At 45.5% G+C, this 14484-nt stretch overlaps 1 protein-coding gene across 1 annotated transcript in view; it reads left to right on the top strand.

Annotated features, from left to right (window-relative positions):
• The window catches only part of Gucy2c (guanylate cyclase 2C), a 75283-nt gene that overhangs the window by 21233 nt on the left and 39566 nt on the right, over positions 1-14484 (top strand). Inside the window, exons 6-10 of the mRNA XM_005364517.2 lie at positions 1821-1917; positions 4394-4511; positions 6870-7005; positions 9380-9465; positions 11796-11907. Coding sequence (XP_005364574.1) covers positions 1821-1917; positions 4394-4511; positions 6870-7005; positions 9380-9465; positions 11796-11907 — 549 coding nt within the window. The remainder of the gene's footprint in view (positions 1-1820; positions 1918-4393; positions 4512-6869; positions 7006-9379; positions 9466-11795; positions 11908-14484) is intronic.

The following is a 14484-nucleotide window of genomic DNA, read 5'->3' as shown; positions in this document are numbered from 1 at the left end:
TATGAAGAATGCCTATCTAAAATATATCTATGCACATCTAGAAAATCTTAACTAACATGACCACAAACTTGACTATTATTTATGATTATCCATCAACAACCTATATTTCCTAATTATACATTACATTTTAAAAATGAACTACACAATCACAACACCTTAATCAAGATCAGAAATACACATACATATAACAAAATTGACCTTAAAATCCTATCAATAAAGCAAAATCCACACCAATACAAATTATTCATATCTATATCACTTGTTAAACTGCTTGCTTGCTTGCTTCCCCCTGAACTGCTGACCAGGAGGTAGTTTTCTGTGTTCTCTGCCTTTAAAAACTTCCTATAATATGCATTGAGCTGCTCTGGGGGAGGGTTTCTTTCCAGGCAGTCTCTTGAAGCAGACTCTTGGTTCAAACATCAGTCGTGCTGAGTGGTCTTTGGGTCTTTACCCTGTAACAAAGCCAACATTTTACTGGATTTGTGACCGCAAACATCTTCAGCTCTAGTCTAGTAACTATTACACTGCCCCTCAGACAGAGTCACAAGCAAGAAAAGATGATCTCACTTCCTCATTTTTCTGGTCCCTATCTCACCAATGAGCTAAAGGTTAGGTGTGAAAGGCCAGTGGATAAAAGCCTTCTCACCAAACTATGAAGTGACCTGTTACACCTTATAGGGCCCCTTCTTAAGGACCTCAAAAGTAGAGAATGACTTGCAGTAACTTCCTATAAGAGAAGACCCTCACGTGGCAGCTCACTGACATCATTCAAATAATCATATGCTGCCATGAGCAAGGATTTGCTATTTTAAGAACATATCTATTTTAATTTGCTATTTTAAGATCTGACAGGGAGAAGGGGAAAGCTGGGGAGAACATAAAACTGGGGTCGTGGCTAGGGGGAGCATAAAACCATCCATGATCGTAAAGAGTTTGCAGGTCACTTGGGTGGCAGAGCATACAAGAAGATCTAACAAAAGCCTGTGTGCTGATGCTTACTTTTCTTTAATCCCAGGATTTTGGAGACAGTGTGAGGCCAGCCTGGTTTATGAGAAAATTCCAGGACAGCCATAGCTGAATAGTGAGACCCTATCTCTAAACAGCGAAAATCCAAGGAAGTGTCCGCTCTAGCTCTTTCCACACCTAAACCACATGTTAAGGCAGTAGCTAGATTAGCGGTAGAGGCTCAGAGTAATTCTGCCCTTCCAATGGCTAAGGTGGGTTCTGAATTTAGGAACTACAGGCATGGACCAAAGATAGTTGCTTGCAGATACTATAAGGTGTTCTCACATGGCCTTTTCCTTTATATTTTTGATGAAATATGGGCCACTCATTGACGAGAATAGCATGGCAACTCACTGCACCCTGTGTGATAGAATACACCCCGCAGCAGGGCTCACAAACGTGAGTCCCACTACAAGCTCTCTCTTCTTCCAACCCTTAACACCTTTGGTATTGGCTTCTATTTCAAAGGCTCTACACAGTTCTATTCTGATTCTGTATCTAGATGCAAAAGGGGGCTGGAGAAATTTAGGGAACCAGGGTTAATCTTTCAAAAGGTAACGTGAGAGACAGGTGTGGTATATCATGCCTATAATCCTAGCACTCAGAAGCTGAGGCAGGAGGATCTCTGAATTAGAAGCCAGCCTGGACTGCTGCACAGTGAGCTCGAGTCTGGAATACACAGTGAGACTTTGTCTCAAAAAGAAAGGGGGAAGGGAGGGAAGGAGAGAGAAACAACGGTATCAACAGACAGCGTGAACGTGCTGGGTTTAGGCTCAGGGATCTGCCTGCTCCTCAGTCTCCATTTCTACTTCCAGTGATTGTTATGTGTGGCACACCAGAAAGCTTCTATAGCGTGAAGGCTGACATCAAAGTGGCCGAAGACACTGTTGTTATCCTGGTAGACCTGTTCAGGTTGGTATAATGACAATCCGGGGAAAACCTCCTCCACTAAGAAGGGTAGCATATCAATGGCCACAGCACATCCTCCTCTCTCCTGTGATAGGCAGCTTCTACGATGACGACATTTGAACTAAAGCCTCGTTCCTCCCTCAGAACACCTCATGTTTAAGATCATCCATGATCTTAAGCAAAAATGTATTCATTGACACCTGCCTTACATCTGCAGCCCCAGGCCGCTCATCTGTGAGGTCCACTCAGTACCCAGAATCCTGATTCCCAGGCTGATACTAAGATCTTTGCTCAGTAAACAATCCAACAACCAGACACTCGACAGTGGTTTCCCTGAGGATGTAGATTTCACTGCTTTGCTTTAGTTGCTAATGGTCTTCAGCCTCAGGTTCTTTTTCAGCAGCCATCTTTGGAAAGACTGACGTTGCAGTCAGCTGGATCTGATTTATACAATTATCCTCTGTCCTTCATGGCACAGTTAGTCAGGGCTGACCCTTTTCTCTGACATGGAGCAGAGAAAAGCATCAGTGTGTGTGTGTGTGTGTGTGTGTGTGTGTGTGTGTGAGAGAGAGAGAGAGAGAGAGAGAGAGAGAGACTATATAGCACACTGTACCAAAGCAATACTCCAGTTACTCTCAGGGGAGGACCACTGGAGCTCTGTGCCCCTTGTCCCGTAAGCACATCACACGGCTCCCGTATCTACCCAGATAATTAATCATTACCTGCGCGCCCTCCTCTGAGAGCCACATTCCGCTGTGGCTCCCCCGTGCTTGCCGAGTTATCACTCGCTACTGAACATACTTTTCCCAGCATGAGAGGGAAGGGAGTACTGGAAGTACGGGCCTGATTGACAGTTAAATGTTCACGGAAATGGACAGCCCATCTAGCTCTCTAGCTGTGGACAGGCAGGGACAGAGTGATGTTATCAGCATTGTGCTCCCGCCCTCCTGCTGATTTCAACAGCTGCTTTGCTCTGGGGAGGGAGTCATCAGTGTGGCCGGTTTGGGATAATTTCATTTTCCACCAACCGTACTGGCTTTCCTTGTGACGCCGGTCCAAGGGACAGATGGCTAAGTTTAAAGAACGACGTGAGATTCAAAACTAAGCCTAATGCTCTCAACATCTAACCCTGACATGGGATTCTGTTGGGTGCTTGTTAGCATTTTGTGATTAAGCCGCACCATGGAATGGCACTGAGGATGTCTGTTTTTAGGGTAAGATAGCAATGTTAGCACTAGCACTGATGCAGTTGTCAGCAGAGCACAGACTGAGCATCAAATGAGGTCATCCTAATTACAGCAGCTCGGCTGTCACCCTGTATACTAAAGCACCCGCATGGTCAGGGAGCACAGAAACCCTAGGGTTTTCAGAGCAATTCCAGACTGCAGCATGCAGAGCACTGTCTCTGGGTTGGTAATAGGTGCTCTATGTGCCGATCAGTCCCATCTCCAGATGCTTACAGCCACAGCAAAAGAGATCTATCCCCAACAAGTTAGACAGCATGAGCTGACAGCTGGGGCTGTCCTCGGACCTCCACAGGGGCGCCACAAAGGTGTCAGCATTCACACACTCGAACGCACACACACACACACACACACACACACACAAACACACACACACACAGGAGTATTATGTATACACACACACTGTACATACCTCCCCCATCCCCAACACATGCATGTACCCAGAGGCTTGCCATGTCTAGCAGTTCTGTGTCATGACCTGCCATCTTCCAATCAGTCCTGAGGATATGGTAGCCTTCTGTGTTACTCTGCATTGTGGGAAGTAATCCCATATGCCACGCACTGCACCCCCGTGTCTGTGCTCTGTGCGCTGGCACCCAGTTACCGAGCTTCAGGCAAGGGGCTGGAGGTTGAGAACTCAGACGCAGAGACAGACTGACACACGCAGCTCCCAAACGCTGGTTCAGAAAGCCCATCTTTATTAACACCATGTAGACTTAAATACACTGCAGTTAATGGTCAACAGGTGATCCTCTGATCCTCTAACTAGGCACAGCTTCTAGTAACTTATATTAGAAGGTTCTAGGAGGGAAAAGCAACTGAAGGCCAGGACTCATTAATCCCAACACTCGTATCCCATGGGGCGTATCCCATCGTTTCCAACTTGTTTTGCACACTTAAACAAAAGAACGTTTTTCAGCAGCGATCAAGGGAGTTAGGCCTCCTTAAGAGCAAATGCAAACATCCCCTCAATGTGTTTGTATGCTGGGCTCCTTTCCACGCTCAGTTAATAACGAGAGCGGCCTAAGTTCTGCTGTTGACTTTAGCAGGTGGAGGAGGGAATTAGAATCGGGCAAAGTGGAAAACTAACGGGGGAAGTGGAAAGATTTCCTGATGGCTCAGCTTAAACAGCAACAACTGCAGTTTTCAAAGCTTACACGTAGTTTGCCTGGTTTGTAACGCGTCCATCTGTATTGGGATGCTAATTTGACAAGGACCCTGTGTTTTTACTGTAGTAACCATTACTTTGAGAATGACACCGTGGCTCCCGAGTATATGGACAATGTCCTCGTGCTGACACTGCCCCCTCAGAGCCCCCCCTCAAACACCTCTTTCTCCAGACAGTTCTCACAGGTGAGTTAGTTGTGTGTGTGTATGTTTGTGTAAGCATTCCTTAAAGATGACACAGGGTAAGGTAGTTAAGTGGTGTCTGTCATTTGAGCCCAGATTCTTATATTTGCAAGAAATTTTTTGCATGTATGTATATGTGCCTATGTGTTTATTGCGCAGGTGTGTGTATGCGCACATGCATGAGGAAGCCAAGGTGGATATTGTCTTCCTCTATCGATCACCACTTTCTTTTATTTTTTATTTCTGTGTATATGAGGGGGTTGCTAAGTGGGTGAGAGTCTTGCCGGGGTCAGAAGAAGGCATCAGATCCCTTGGAGCTGGAGTTATAGGCAGGTGTGAGCTGCTGGTGAACGTAGGTTCTCTGTAAGAACAGCAAGTGCTCTTAACCGCTAGACCATATAGCCCACTGATGCAGCTGAACAAGCTGACCGAAGAGCTCCAGGAATTCACCTGATCCGATCCCTGCACTGGTCCCAAAGCCCACCCACCAAGTGCTGGGATTCAGGAGTGTACCATGACATCTAGCCCTTACATGGATGCTGCAGATCTGAACTCAGGTGCTCATGTTCGTTAGGGCTGCATCATCTCCTCAGGCCCTGCAAGCACTTTTGCTAATTCCGCTTGGCTCAGTAGATGCCACGGACTCCTGCTATGTACAGAGGTTTTGCAAGTAGAGCATCCCACCAAATGTCACCCTGCAGGTCACTACGTGAGACTCTAGACCGTGAGAGCAGCGGACATTTCCATAGCATTGGAGAGCAAGTCCCCATATGGGGATATAGGAAGAGGAAGCCTGGCTACTGAGTCAGTCTCACGCTTAGGAGAGGTAGAAGTTAAACAGCATAAAATAACTAAAGAGGTACCAGAAAGATCTCTCTATGCTAAAGCAATGCTCTCCTGTTGCTAGTACCCAAATTCTTTGTTCTGAAATAGGTACTCCTAGATGAAGACATGACAGTGGTGTCCTTCGTAATAAAGCTGACCATTGTCCAGAGGTGTGCCAGGAGAAGCTAATGTATCCCAATTGTTTCAGGGTCCTATCTGGTTTGGCACTTGTCCCAGAAAAGGCCTCCACTTCCTGTTAAATCATAGTCACCTTATTCCATTGCAAAGCTCTGAAGACACCTTTAACTCTGCCAGTCACTGAGCCCTAATCTGCTATCTGCCGCCTTCTGCTCTCAGCTGAAAGAGGTTTATGGTAAAGGAAGAAGGGGCAATCCAAAGACGCCCAAACAGCTTTTCCATGACAAGTGAGCACAAGTCCCTATGTGCTGTAAGGAGGTGTGAGCATCACCACTTTACCTAGACCGTATGTTCAAAGCACACCAGCTCACGGACCTGTCGAAATTAGAGGTTATAAGTCCCTTTAATGCAAGGTCTTAACTGAGTTCTGTTTATCGTGTGAAATGATGATTTTTGTGGACTGGCCACATAGCTCAGGGGTAAAAGACACCTGCCACCAAGCCTAATCAGTTGAGTTTGATCCCAGGGTCCCACACGGTAGAAGGAGAGACCTGAGTCCCAGAAGTTATCCTTTGACCACTACCTGCAGTTCCCCAATCAAGCAACCAATCAATGAACCAATCAATCAATAAATAGATAAATGTAATGAAATGATGATGCAGCAGAAGAAACAGGGGCTTATCTTTCCTGTTAATATTTCTGCAAAGCGTAATTCCAGGTGCATCGAACTTGAATTATCTCTCGGCTTCGGCAGAAGGGAGGTCCCAAGTGCATGAGAAAACAGAACCTATCTGGCTCAGGGGGCAAGAGCTTTCAATTCATAATCCTGCAACAGGCATCGTATAGCGGATGAAGAGGTGGCTAACTCTACTATTTTTCAGGACAGACGTGAGGGGTCTGAAGTGACTCTAAGTTAAAACCATCTTCAAAGCACATTCCATGGTACCAACCAATCAAATTTCCTCACATCCCACCCTGGATACTGGGGGCAGGGCTTGTTTTCTGGGCTCCCGGTTTCTCTTTTACATTCTGATTAAAACATTAGCTTGGAGCAAATTCTGTTTCTGCATCAATCTTATAAACACGAAAATGCTGGATGTTGACTTTCTTAGCTAAAGTGTGTATTCCTCCATCATCAGAAAGAAGTATAATGGCTTCTAGACCTTTCTCTAAAGGCAGGCTTCTTGTTTACTGATCCCATGAGAAAGCAACATTCTGACAACAGAGCCCTGACCCAAGGAGGTATTTCCAGTCCTCCTTAATATCACACTTCCGGGTCCCCTGATGCCATTTCATCTTTTTCAGTCTCTCACTGATCCCAAGAACATTTTGCTCCAAACTTAAGATCAACCCCCCCCCTTTCCCATTAAAAGATTTTTTTTTTTCCTTCTTCTTCAGGGAAGAAATGACTTTTCTCTTGCTTACTTGGAGGGAACCTTGCTGTTTGGGCACATGCTGAAGATATTTCTTGAAAATAAAGAAAATATCACCACTACCAAATTTGCTCGTGCGTTCAGGAATCTCACTTTTCAAGGTACCTGGTCTCTTTAAGAGCAAACAGCATTAAAGTCAAAGAAATTCAGGCTTTGGGAGGGGATGGTGGGAACCCCAGAGAGGCTTCAGCATTTGATGCTTCAATTGCAAAAGACCCTGGAACTCAACTGGAGGAACTGTTTCCACACACTCTGCAGACGTTGAGATGCATAACTAGACTGCAGTTTATGCGACAGACCTGGCTGTTGGGGGGGGGGGGCGCTGCAGAATGCGCGCGCAGCTTGAGGACTGTATTTGCGAGCAGCCTTTCACAGAGGTTGTTAGAACAGGGGTGCGTGGCCTGTGCCTGGAGATTAGCAGGAAGAGACACTCTGGCAGGTTATTTTTATTTTTTAAATTGGCATACAAGATATAACTGCGGCATTTCAAATGGAGTGCGTTTTACTACTCCACTCATCTCCTCTAGTCTCCCGGTCCCCTAAACCCACCATGTGACCTGTCTTCCCATCTCCTTTCTTCTCAGGTTCATGTTTGTCGGTTTGTTTTTACCTCTTCATATCATGATAGGTCTACCCCATCTCCTGTGTTAAGCCTCTATTTTCAAACCCCCTCACAACAACACCACCAAAAGCAGCATGTGCCCCGCCCCACCTAACTGTGGGATTGACATCCCCATCCTTCACAATATCACCAAAGCAACATGTGCCCCCCCCCCAGCTGCTGGATTGACACCCCCATCCTTCACGCTCCTCTTGAAGCTCCTCTTTCGTGTCTTGGGTCTCAGGCAGGAGTTATGAAAAGATTTCATTTTAAGAAATTATCTTGAAGCTGGTTTGACAGCTAAGAGATTAAGAGGTCCTGAGTTCTATTTCCAGCAAACATACTGTGGCTCACAATCACCTTTAATGAGATCTGGGGTTCTCCTCTGGCATGCCGGCTTACATGCAGGCAGAACACTGTATACATAATGAAGAAGAGGAGAAGGAGGAGGAGGACAAGGAGGAGGAGGGAAGGAAGGAAAGAAGGAGGGAGGGAGGGAGGGAGGGAGGGAGGGAGGGAGGGAGTTATCTTAAAGTCTTGCCTGAGGAAACCTTTGTCTGAACGAAAGTGAGCCTTCTGTCAGCTCCGGAAGGTAGCAAATGGTTAGCATCTGGTCTGAGAGCCGCGCCCATGGCTGTGGGTTTCCACAGGGAGAGAAGGAGATGGTTTCTGCTTCCTCAAAGAAGCAAGGAGAGGCGTGTATTGATCACCTGTGTGTCCTGAGTTCTGACAGGCACTTAGGGAGTCATAGCCGTGGTCACAGTCAAGTGTCCCAATGACCATTGTCACAGGCTCAGAGCCAGGAGACATCTATCTGTCCTAACTTGGTCATGTCTTACTGTCTCTGAGTCTCATGAAAATTACTTCTCGTCAATAAAATAGAAATGGCAGTCTTCATGTCATGTGTTCTGGAGAGAAGAACATGGCAAATGTGCATGATCCATTTAGCACAGACCTGGTGTCTGGTAAACATGAAATAAGTGTCAGGTTTAAATTTGAATATATTTACTTGGGGCTGCCCATATAAGTGAGCATTCACGTGCATGTGCCACAGGGTACAGAGGCCAGAGGGTGACTTGGGGGAGTCGGGCCTCTCCTACTATGTGGGTTCTAGGGGATTGAGCTCAGGTCTTCAGGAAGCTCCCTTCCCCCTGAACTGTCTTGGCAGCCCAGAGACTAGCCGTTATGTTTGAAGATGCAAACATTTCCTACCTCCTAACCATACATTCTGTATGGTCAATCTACACTGCTATTATCTTGTAGTTAGGTAATTGAAATATAAACAACTTAAGTATCTTTTTCAGTTTTTTAAAATAAATTTTAGTTATTTATTTTTATAGTTATTTATTTATAGACAGTGCTCTGCCTGAATGTATCCCGCAGGCCAGAGAGGGCACCAGATCTCATTACAGATGGTTGTGAGCCACCATGTGGCTCCTGGGAATTGAACTCAGGACCTTTGGAAGAGCAGGCAGAGCTCTTAACCACTGAGCCATCACTCCAGCCCCCTTTTTCAGTGTTTTAACCAAAGAACTATAGAAAAGCAATTTTGCTCTTTGTACCATGTAGACTGTGCCATGCCCCATACACTGTGTAACTGAGTGAGCTGTGTCCCTGGTCAATATGTGTCACGGACAATCAAGTGCTGTGTCAACCTGCCACATCCTAAGTGAAACAAAGGGAATTCTCCTTCTAAATAAACATCTTCCCTAAAAACACCCTTCACAAATCCCAGGGGCAAGAGCAATTGAGGGCTGTTTGAAAAGAATATAATAGAGTGATTTGAATCCATTTTACCATCTCCATCAGAACCCTACTGTGTCAGGCCCAGAGCCAATGATGCTCTCCAACACGCTTTCCTCTCTCTCCCTTAGGTTTTTCGGGACCTGTGACTCTGGATGACAGTGGAGACATTGACAACATTATGTGTCTTCTGTATGTGTCTTTGGATACCAGGAAAGTATGTCTGACTTCTTATTAGAACTTGGGGGGGGGGGGGATGAGACTGGGTGAAGGATAGTTAGCCTGGACCAGGGCCAACCCTGAAGGAGGGACCCTGTTCAGTTAGATCTCAGCTTTTCGCGGTTCTCATACTTGTTCTTCACTTGGGGTATGGGTCCCTGAGCATGTTAGTTCATAGAACGTCTAAACAGAAATCAACACACACACACACACACACACACACACACACACACACACACACACACACCCCAGACTAGGGAGAGAGTCAATGAACAGATAACAAGCTGATGGCGAGCTTTTTCTAAAGACTGGAAATTTACAAACCACGGATTCCGAAGAACCCGCTCTCCCCATCAGCACTTTGAGGAAGCTTGTGAACTGTCCAGTCCCTCAGGCAAACATAAAATACTCTGACACTACACTTCCGCTCACGTCACACACTGGTTTTCCTCACTTCCATGTTAAGGCCTGTACTGGCTAGTTTTGTCTCAACTTGACACAAGCTCCAGTTGTCTGAAAGGAGGGTACCCCAGTTAAGAGACTGCCCCCATCAGATTGGGTTGTAAGATAGCCTGTAGAGTATTTTCTAAATCAGTGATTGATGTGGGAAGGCTCGGACCATTGTGGATGGTACCACCCCTGGGCATTCTGGTACTGGGTTCTATAAGAAGACAGGCTGAGCAATCTATGGTGAGTAAGCCAGTAAGCAGCACCCCTCCATGGCCTCTGCACCAGCTCCTGCCTCCAGGTTCCTGCCTGGTTTGAGCTTCTGCCTTCACTGCCTTTAATGATGAACAGAGACGATGAAGCACAGCCAAAGACACCCTTTCCTCCCCAAGTTGTTTTGGTCATGGTGTTTCATCGCAGCAATGGAAACCCTGACTAGGACAGAGCCTCTAAAAAGGAGCAGGACACCATACCTCCACACAGAGCTTCCCATCTAGAACAGCGTTCACGGCTGATCAGCACCGGACCTAAAAATGGAACTTCTGCCCTTAGACATTCCAAAGCCAAGCCATAGAAACCATGGAAGCCTCTGTTCCAGTCAAGAGGTGGCCACTGAACACCTTTTCCTGCAAGAGGTCAGGCCCTGACAAAACTGGAACTCCAGAAGAAAATTGTGTTCATTTGTAAAATGTTTCAGAGTGGACATTATGACACGCTTAAGTAATACGTGAGCATATGTATTGACACTGGTTTTGCGAGATACCAACCATGACAAGTGTGAAAATCACAGAAAAGATGTTCATCCTGAGAAAGGAACACGGGAACTTTGTGGCAGTGTTTCACAGAATCCACAGTTTTTTGTTACTATATTGGACCTTGAAGGAAATACTCTATTTGAAGCCAATAAGATGGCTCAGTGGGTAAGGGTGCTTGACTGTAAACAGGGCAACCTGGGTTTGATCCCCGGGACCCACATGGAGAGATCCGACTCCTGAAAATTGTCCAAGACCTCCACATGCATGATACACATACTCACCTCCCAAATAAAGAAACGCAAAAAGGGACATGTAGTGGGCATCCACGCCATGGGGAAGCCTCTTAGTCAGATCCCCTAAAGGCTTCCGTACACAGACCCACATCCTTACACAACTGGATGATGCCCTTGCTGCCCATGGAAGAGAGGCAAAGGCATGTGTGAGATCTTTCCTCACCCACGCCTCTGCTCTTCACGTGAGAACTCTCCCCTACACAGCTCCCCCAAAGCAAATTTGGCCAAACATTTTACGATTGACTGCCTCCAATCACATGACACAGTGTGTCTATTTGGGGAAACCTAGAGATGAGCTCACAACATAGGAGGGAGCTAGCAAGACACGAGTCCACATTCAGAGGAGGTGTCAGCAGAGGGTCAGAATGCCATAGCCTAGCGTACAGGTAAACTTTGACCTTCCGTAGATGCAAAGGTTTGGTTCTCCAGAGTAAAGTCCTTGAGGTCTAAGTTTTCTATGGGGAATATTTTCAGGAAATGATAGTAACTGTAGACAGGCAGCCATGTTTCAAACATTTTACACAGCATTATCGATATCTACAACAACAACAACAAAAAAAGCATGGCTACCCTGTAGTAATGTTTCCATTAGCGGATGACATCGAATGAAAACTTTAATCAGAGAAGCCTAATTAATAACTGACAGTGGTGGCTCACATTTGTAATCCCAGAATTTGAGAGGCTGAGGCAGGAGGATTATGAGTTCAAGGTCAGACTTGGCTACAATACCAAGATCCTGCCCTGCCAAAGCCACGTGCACATATAGTCAGTCTCGTCTCAGTTGTTAAAACATGTTGTCATGGTTTTCTTTTCTTCTTCTTTCTCTAATACAGTATGAGATTCTTATGAAGTATGACACCCATGAAAACAAAACTATCCCAGTGGTTACGAACCCCAACTTCATCTGGAAGGACCACAGGCTCCCGAATGATGTTCCCGGGCTGGGTAAGACATTCTCAATGAGGTTTCTTTTCCCCCGGCATTGTGTCCATGTAATCTGTATAAAGTAGCTTGTTTTCCTTTTCTTCTCATCTCACATAGACTTTCTGGGCTTGTAAATGTGGGTTTTACAAACCCAGTGAGTTACATTAATATAGCCACATTCTAATTTAGCTAACCCTGTTTTGAAGATGGATCCCACATAAGCAAGTCCCCTAAAAAACAGGGACATAAAATGGGTAAACTATAAATACCCATAGAAATACTTGCTTGACTCTGCAAGAATTTTAATGAAGCAGACTCAGGGAGCATTCTCTACATTTTAGCGAGGACTATTTGCTATATCAGGTTGAGAGATAGTTGTTCATGGCCCCGAAAGCCTCCTCCATGCCTTCACAGGACATACATTTGGTGACAATGGTGGTGACACAGGAGATGAGGTTCTACAAACCTTAACAAGGCTTGGCCTTCGCGTGAGCAAGACACAGTGAGAACACACACTATTAGCCCTATTCAGCAGGGAAGTCAGGGGCCTCCACGTACCATAAGGTGCACAGCACATTCTGTGACTAGCTTGGTCAACACTTAATGTAACAATCAGTAATTCTATATTACTACTAATCTAACGTCTTAAGTTTAAGACAAAGATCTTAAATTCAGACACACAGTTATACTCAAAGATGTGAAAATGCCATTAATGGTCCTAGAAATTCACAATGTCTTCTTAAATTAAACATCACACAACCGAGTGAAATTTGTTTGCAAGAATTTGAAGTGATAGGAAGCTAGTAACATCAAAGAATAGAAAAAAGTGACTATTTAACAAGGCCCTAACTTGTAGGAATAAAAGTGAAATGAAATACATAAATTCTTAATGTTAGTTTCCATTGAGTAATAAAAGCCTGAAAGAATTTTATCCTTTCTACATATTTCTGAATTTTCAATTCTTTTTCACAATGTTTGTATTTATTTATCACATTTTAAAGTATTAAAAACTGAGTTACAGAGCCAGGCAGTGGTAGCGCACCCCTTTAATCCCAGTACTTGAGAGGCAGAGGCAGGCGGATCTCTGTGAGTTCAAGGCCAGCCTGGTCTACAGATTTAGTTCCAGGATAACTGGGCCTACACAAAGAAACCCTGTCTAGAAAAACAACAGCAGCAAAAACAAACAAGCAAAAAAAAAACTGAAAAAATTTCTATTCTGACTGTGTTCTGTGCCAGGAATTAGAAGTTTGATCCACTTCTAAGAGGGCATCCATGGTCCGACGGGCTTGCTTGTATTCAAACTACAGCTGTTTCTAAATGTCTGCTGGTCTGGAACTCCTACTAAGTAGAAATGACTGACTTAAAGCCCTAAGAGGGCAGCGTATCCTACCGAAAAAAAGATGACCCAGAGACAAGTGCAGGTGTACTGTCATGTGACTTAGACATGATCTTGCCATCTTTCATTCATTGAGAAGCCGGCAGACTAGAGTAACCATAGTAGCCACTAGAGGGCAGCAGAAGGCTTACCTTAGAAGCAGCGTGAGCCAGGCTAACCCAGGAAGAGCCGTGAAAAACTGCATTTAGCCAGGTGTGGCGGTGGCTCACATCTGTAGTCACAGCATTTGAAATACTGAGGCGGGAAGGCCCCCATGAGCTTGAAGCAATCTTGGGCTACAAAGCGAGTTCTAGGCCAACCTGGACTACATACAGAATGTGACTCCTCCTCACATTCTATAAACCAGTGAGCCTATCTGGTTTAGATAGTACGCTTAAGTATCTATATTGAGTATGTCTAGCACAGTGAGGTGCTCATTTTCTGCAGATAGGGACTGAAATGACCCGAATCCCTCAAACTCACGCTCTGGTTCCACCTGCCTGCGGGCATTGTGTTTCTTCGGCGGATTTTTTTGTTTGGGGTATGTGGGAGGGTTGTGTTGCCCCAGGACTGGGATGGCAGTGGGCGTGGCGGAAGTGCCCATCACAGTCCTGGACAGAATCCGTCCAAATAAACACAGCCACGGAGCCTCGAGCCCTAAGGTGGGAGCGAAGAGGAGAAAGGTCCCTTGGAAAGAGAGCTGATAAGCAAAGAGGGGCACAGTCCTGCACTTGCGGAACAGTGCCCCCGGTTTTTGCCATTTGCTAGATATCTGCCTGGGGACGTGGAGGGAGAGAGGAGAGAAAACTTTTTAGAAGGACCTAGCATGACGTAAGTTTATGGTAGAGGAATTTCTTAACACGTTTTAATATTTGGGGGTACCTTTTTCTTGTCTCAGTATAAGTAGGAGGAGGGACAAACTTTTATTCAGACTTTTCAGCCGTTATAATAATTTACTCCAGATGGGTGCAGGCGAACTGGTAGACACCGGCTGCTGCTTCCTGCAAGAATGTTATATATTCAGGTGCCACGTTAGAGACTCATGCGGGGTGGGGTGCCTGCCACTTTGATGGGAAATCTGTTATCTCTTTTCCCGGAGTAACTTCATTCATTATTTAGAAGCAATCTCCTGCCTTTTTAAAGAAACTCTCCCTAAGTGCGTTCTCTCTCTCTCTCTCTCTCTCTCTCTCTCTCTCTCTCTCTCTCCCCTCTCTCTCTCTCCT

Source organism: Microtus ochrogaster (assembly GCF_000317375.1).
Source record: "Microtus ochrogaster isolate Prairie Vole_2 chromosome 14 unlocalized genomic scaffold, MicOch1.0 chr14_random_2, whole genome shotgun sequence".
Lineage (NCBI taxonomy): Eukaryota > Metazoa > Chordata > Mammalia > Rodentia > Cricetidae > Microtus > Microtus ochrogaster.
This window is presented reverse-complemented; position numbering and strand designations above follow the sequence as displayed.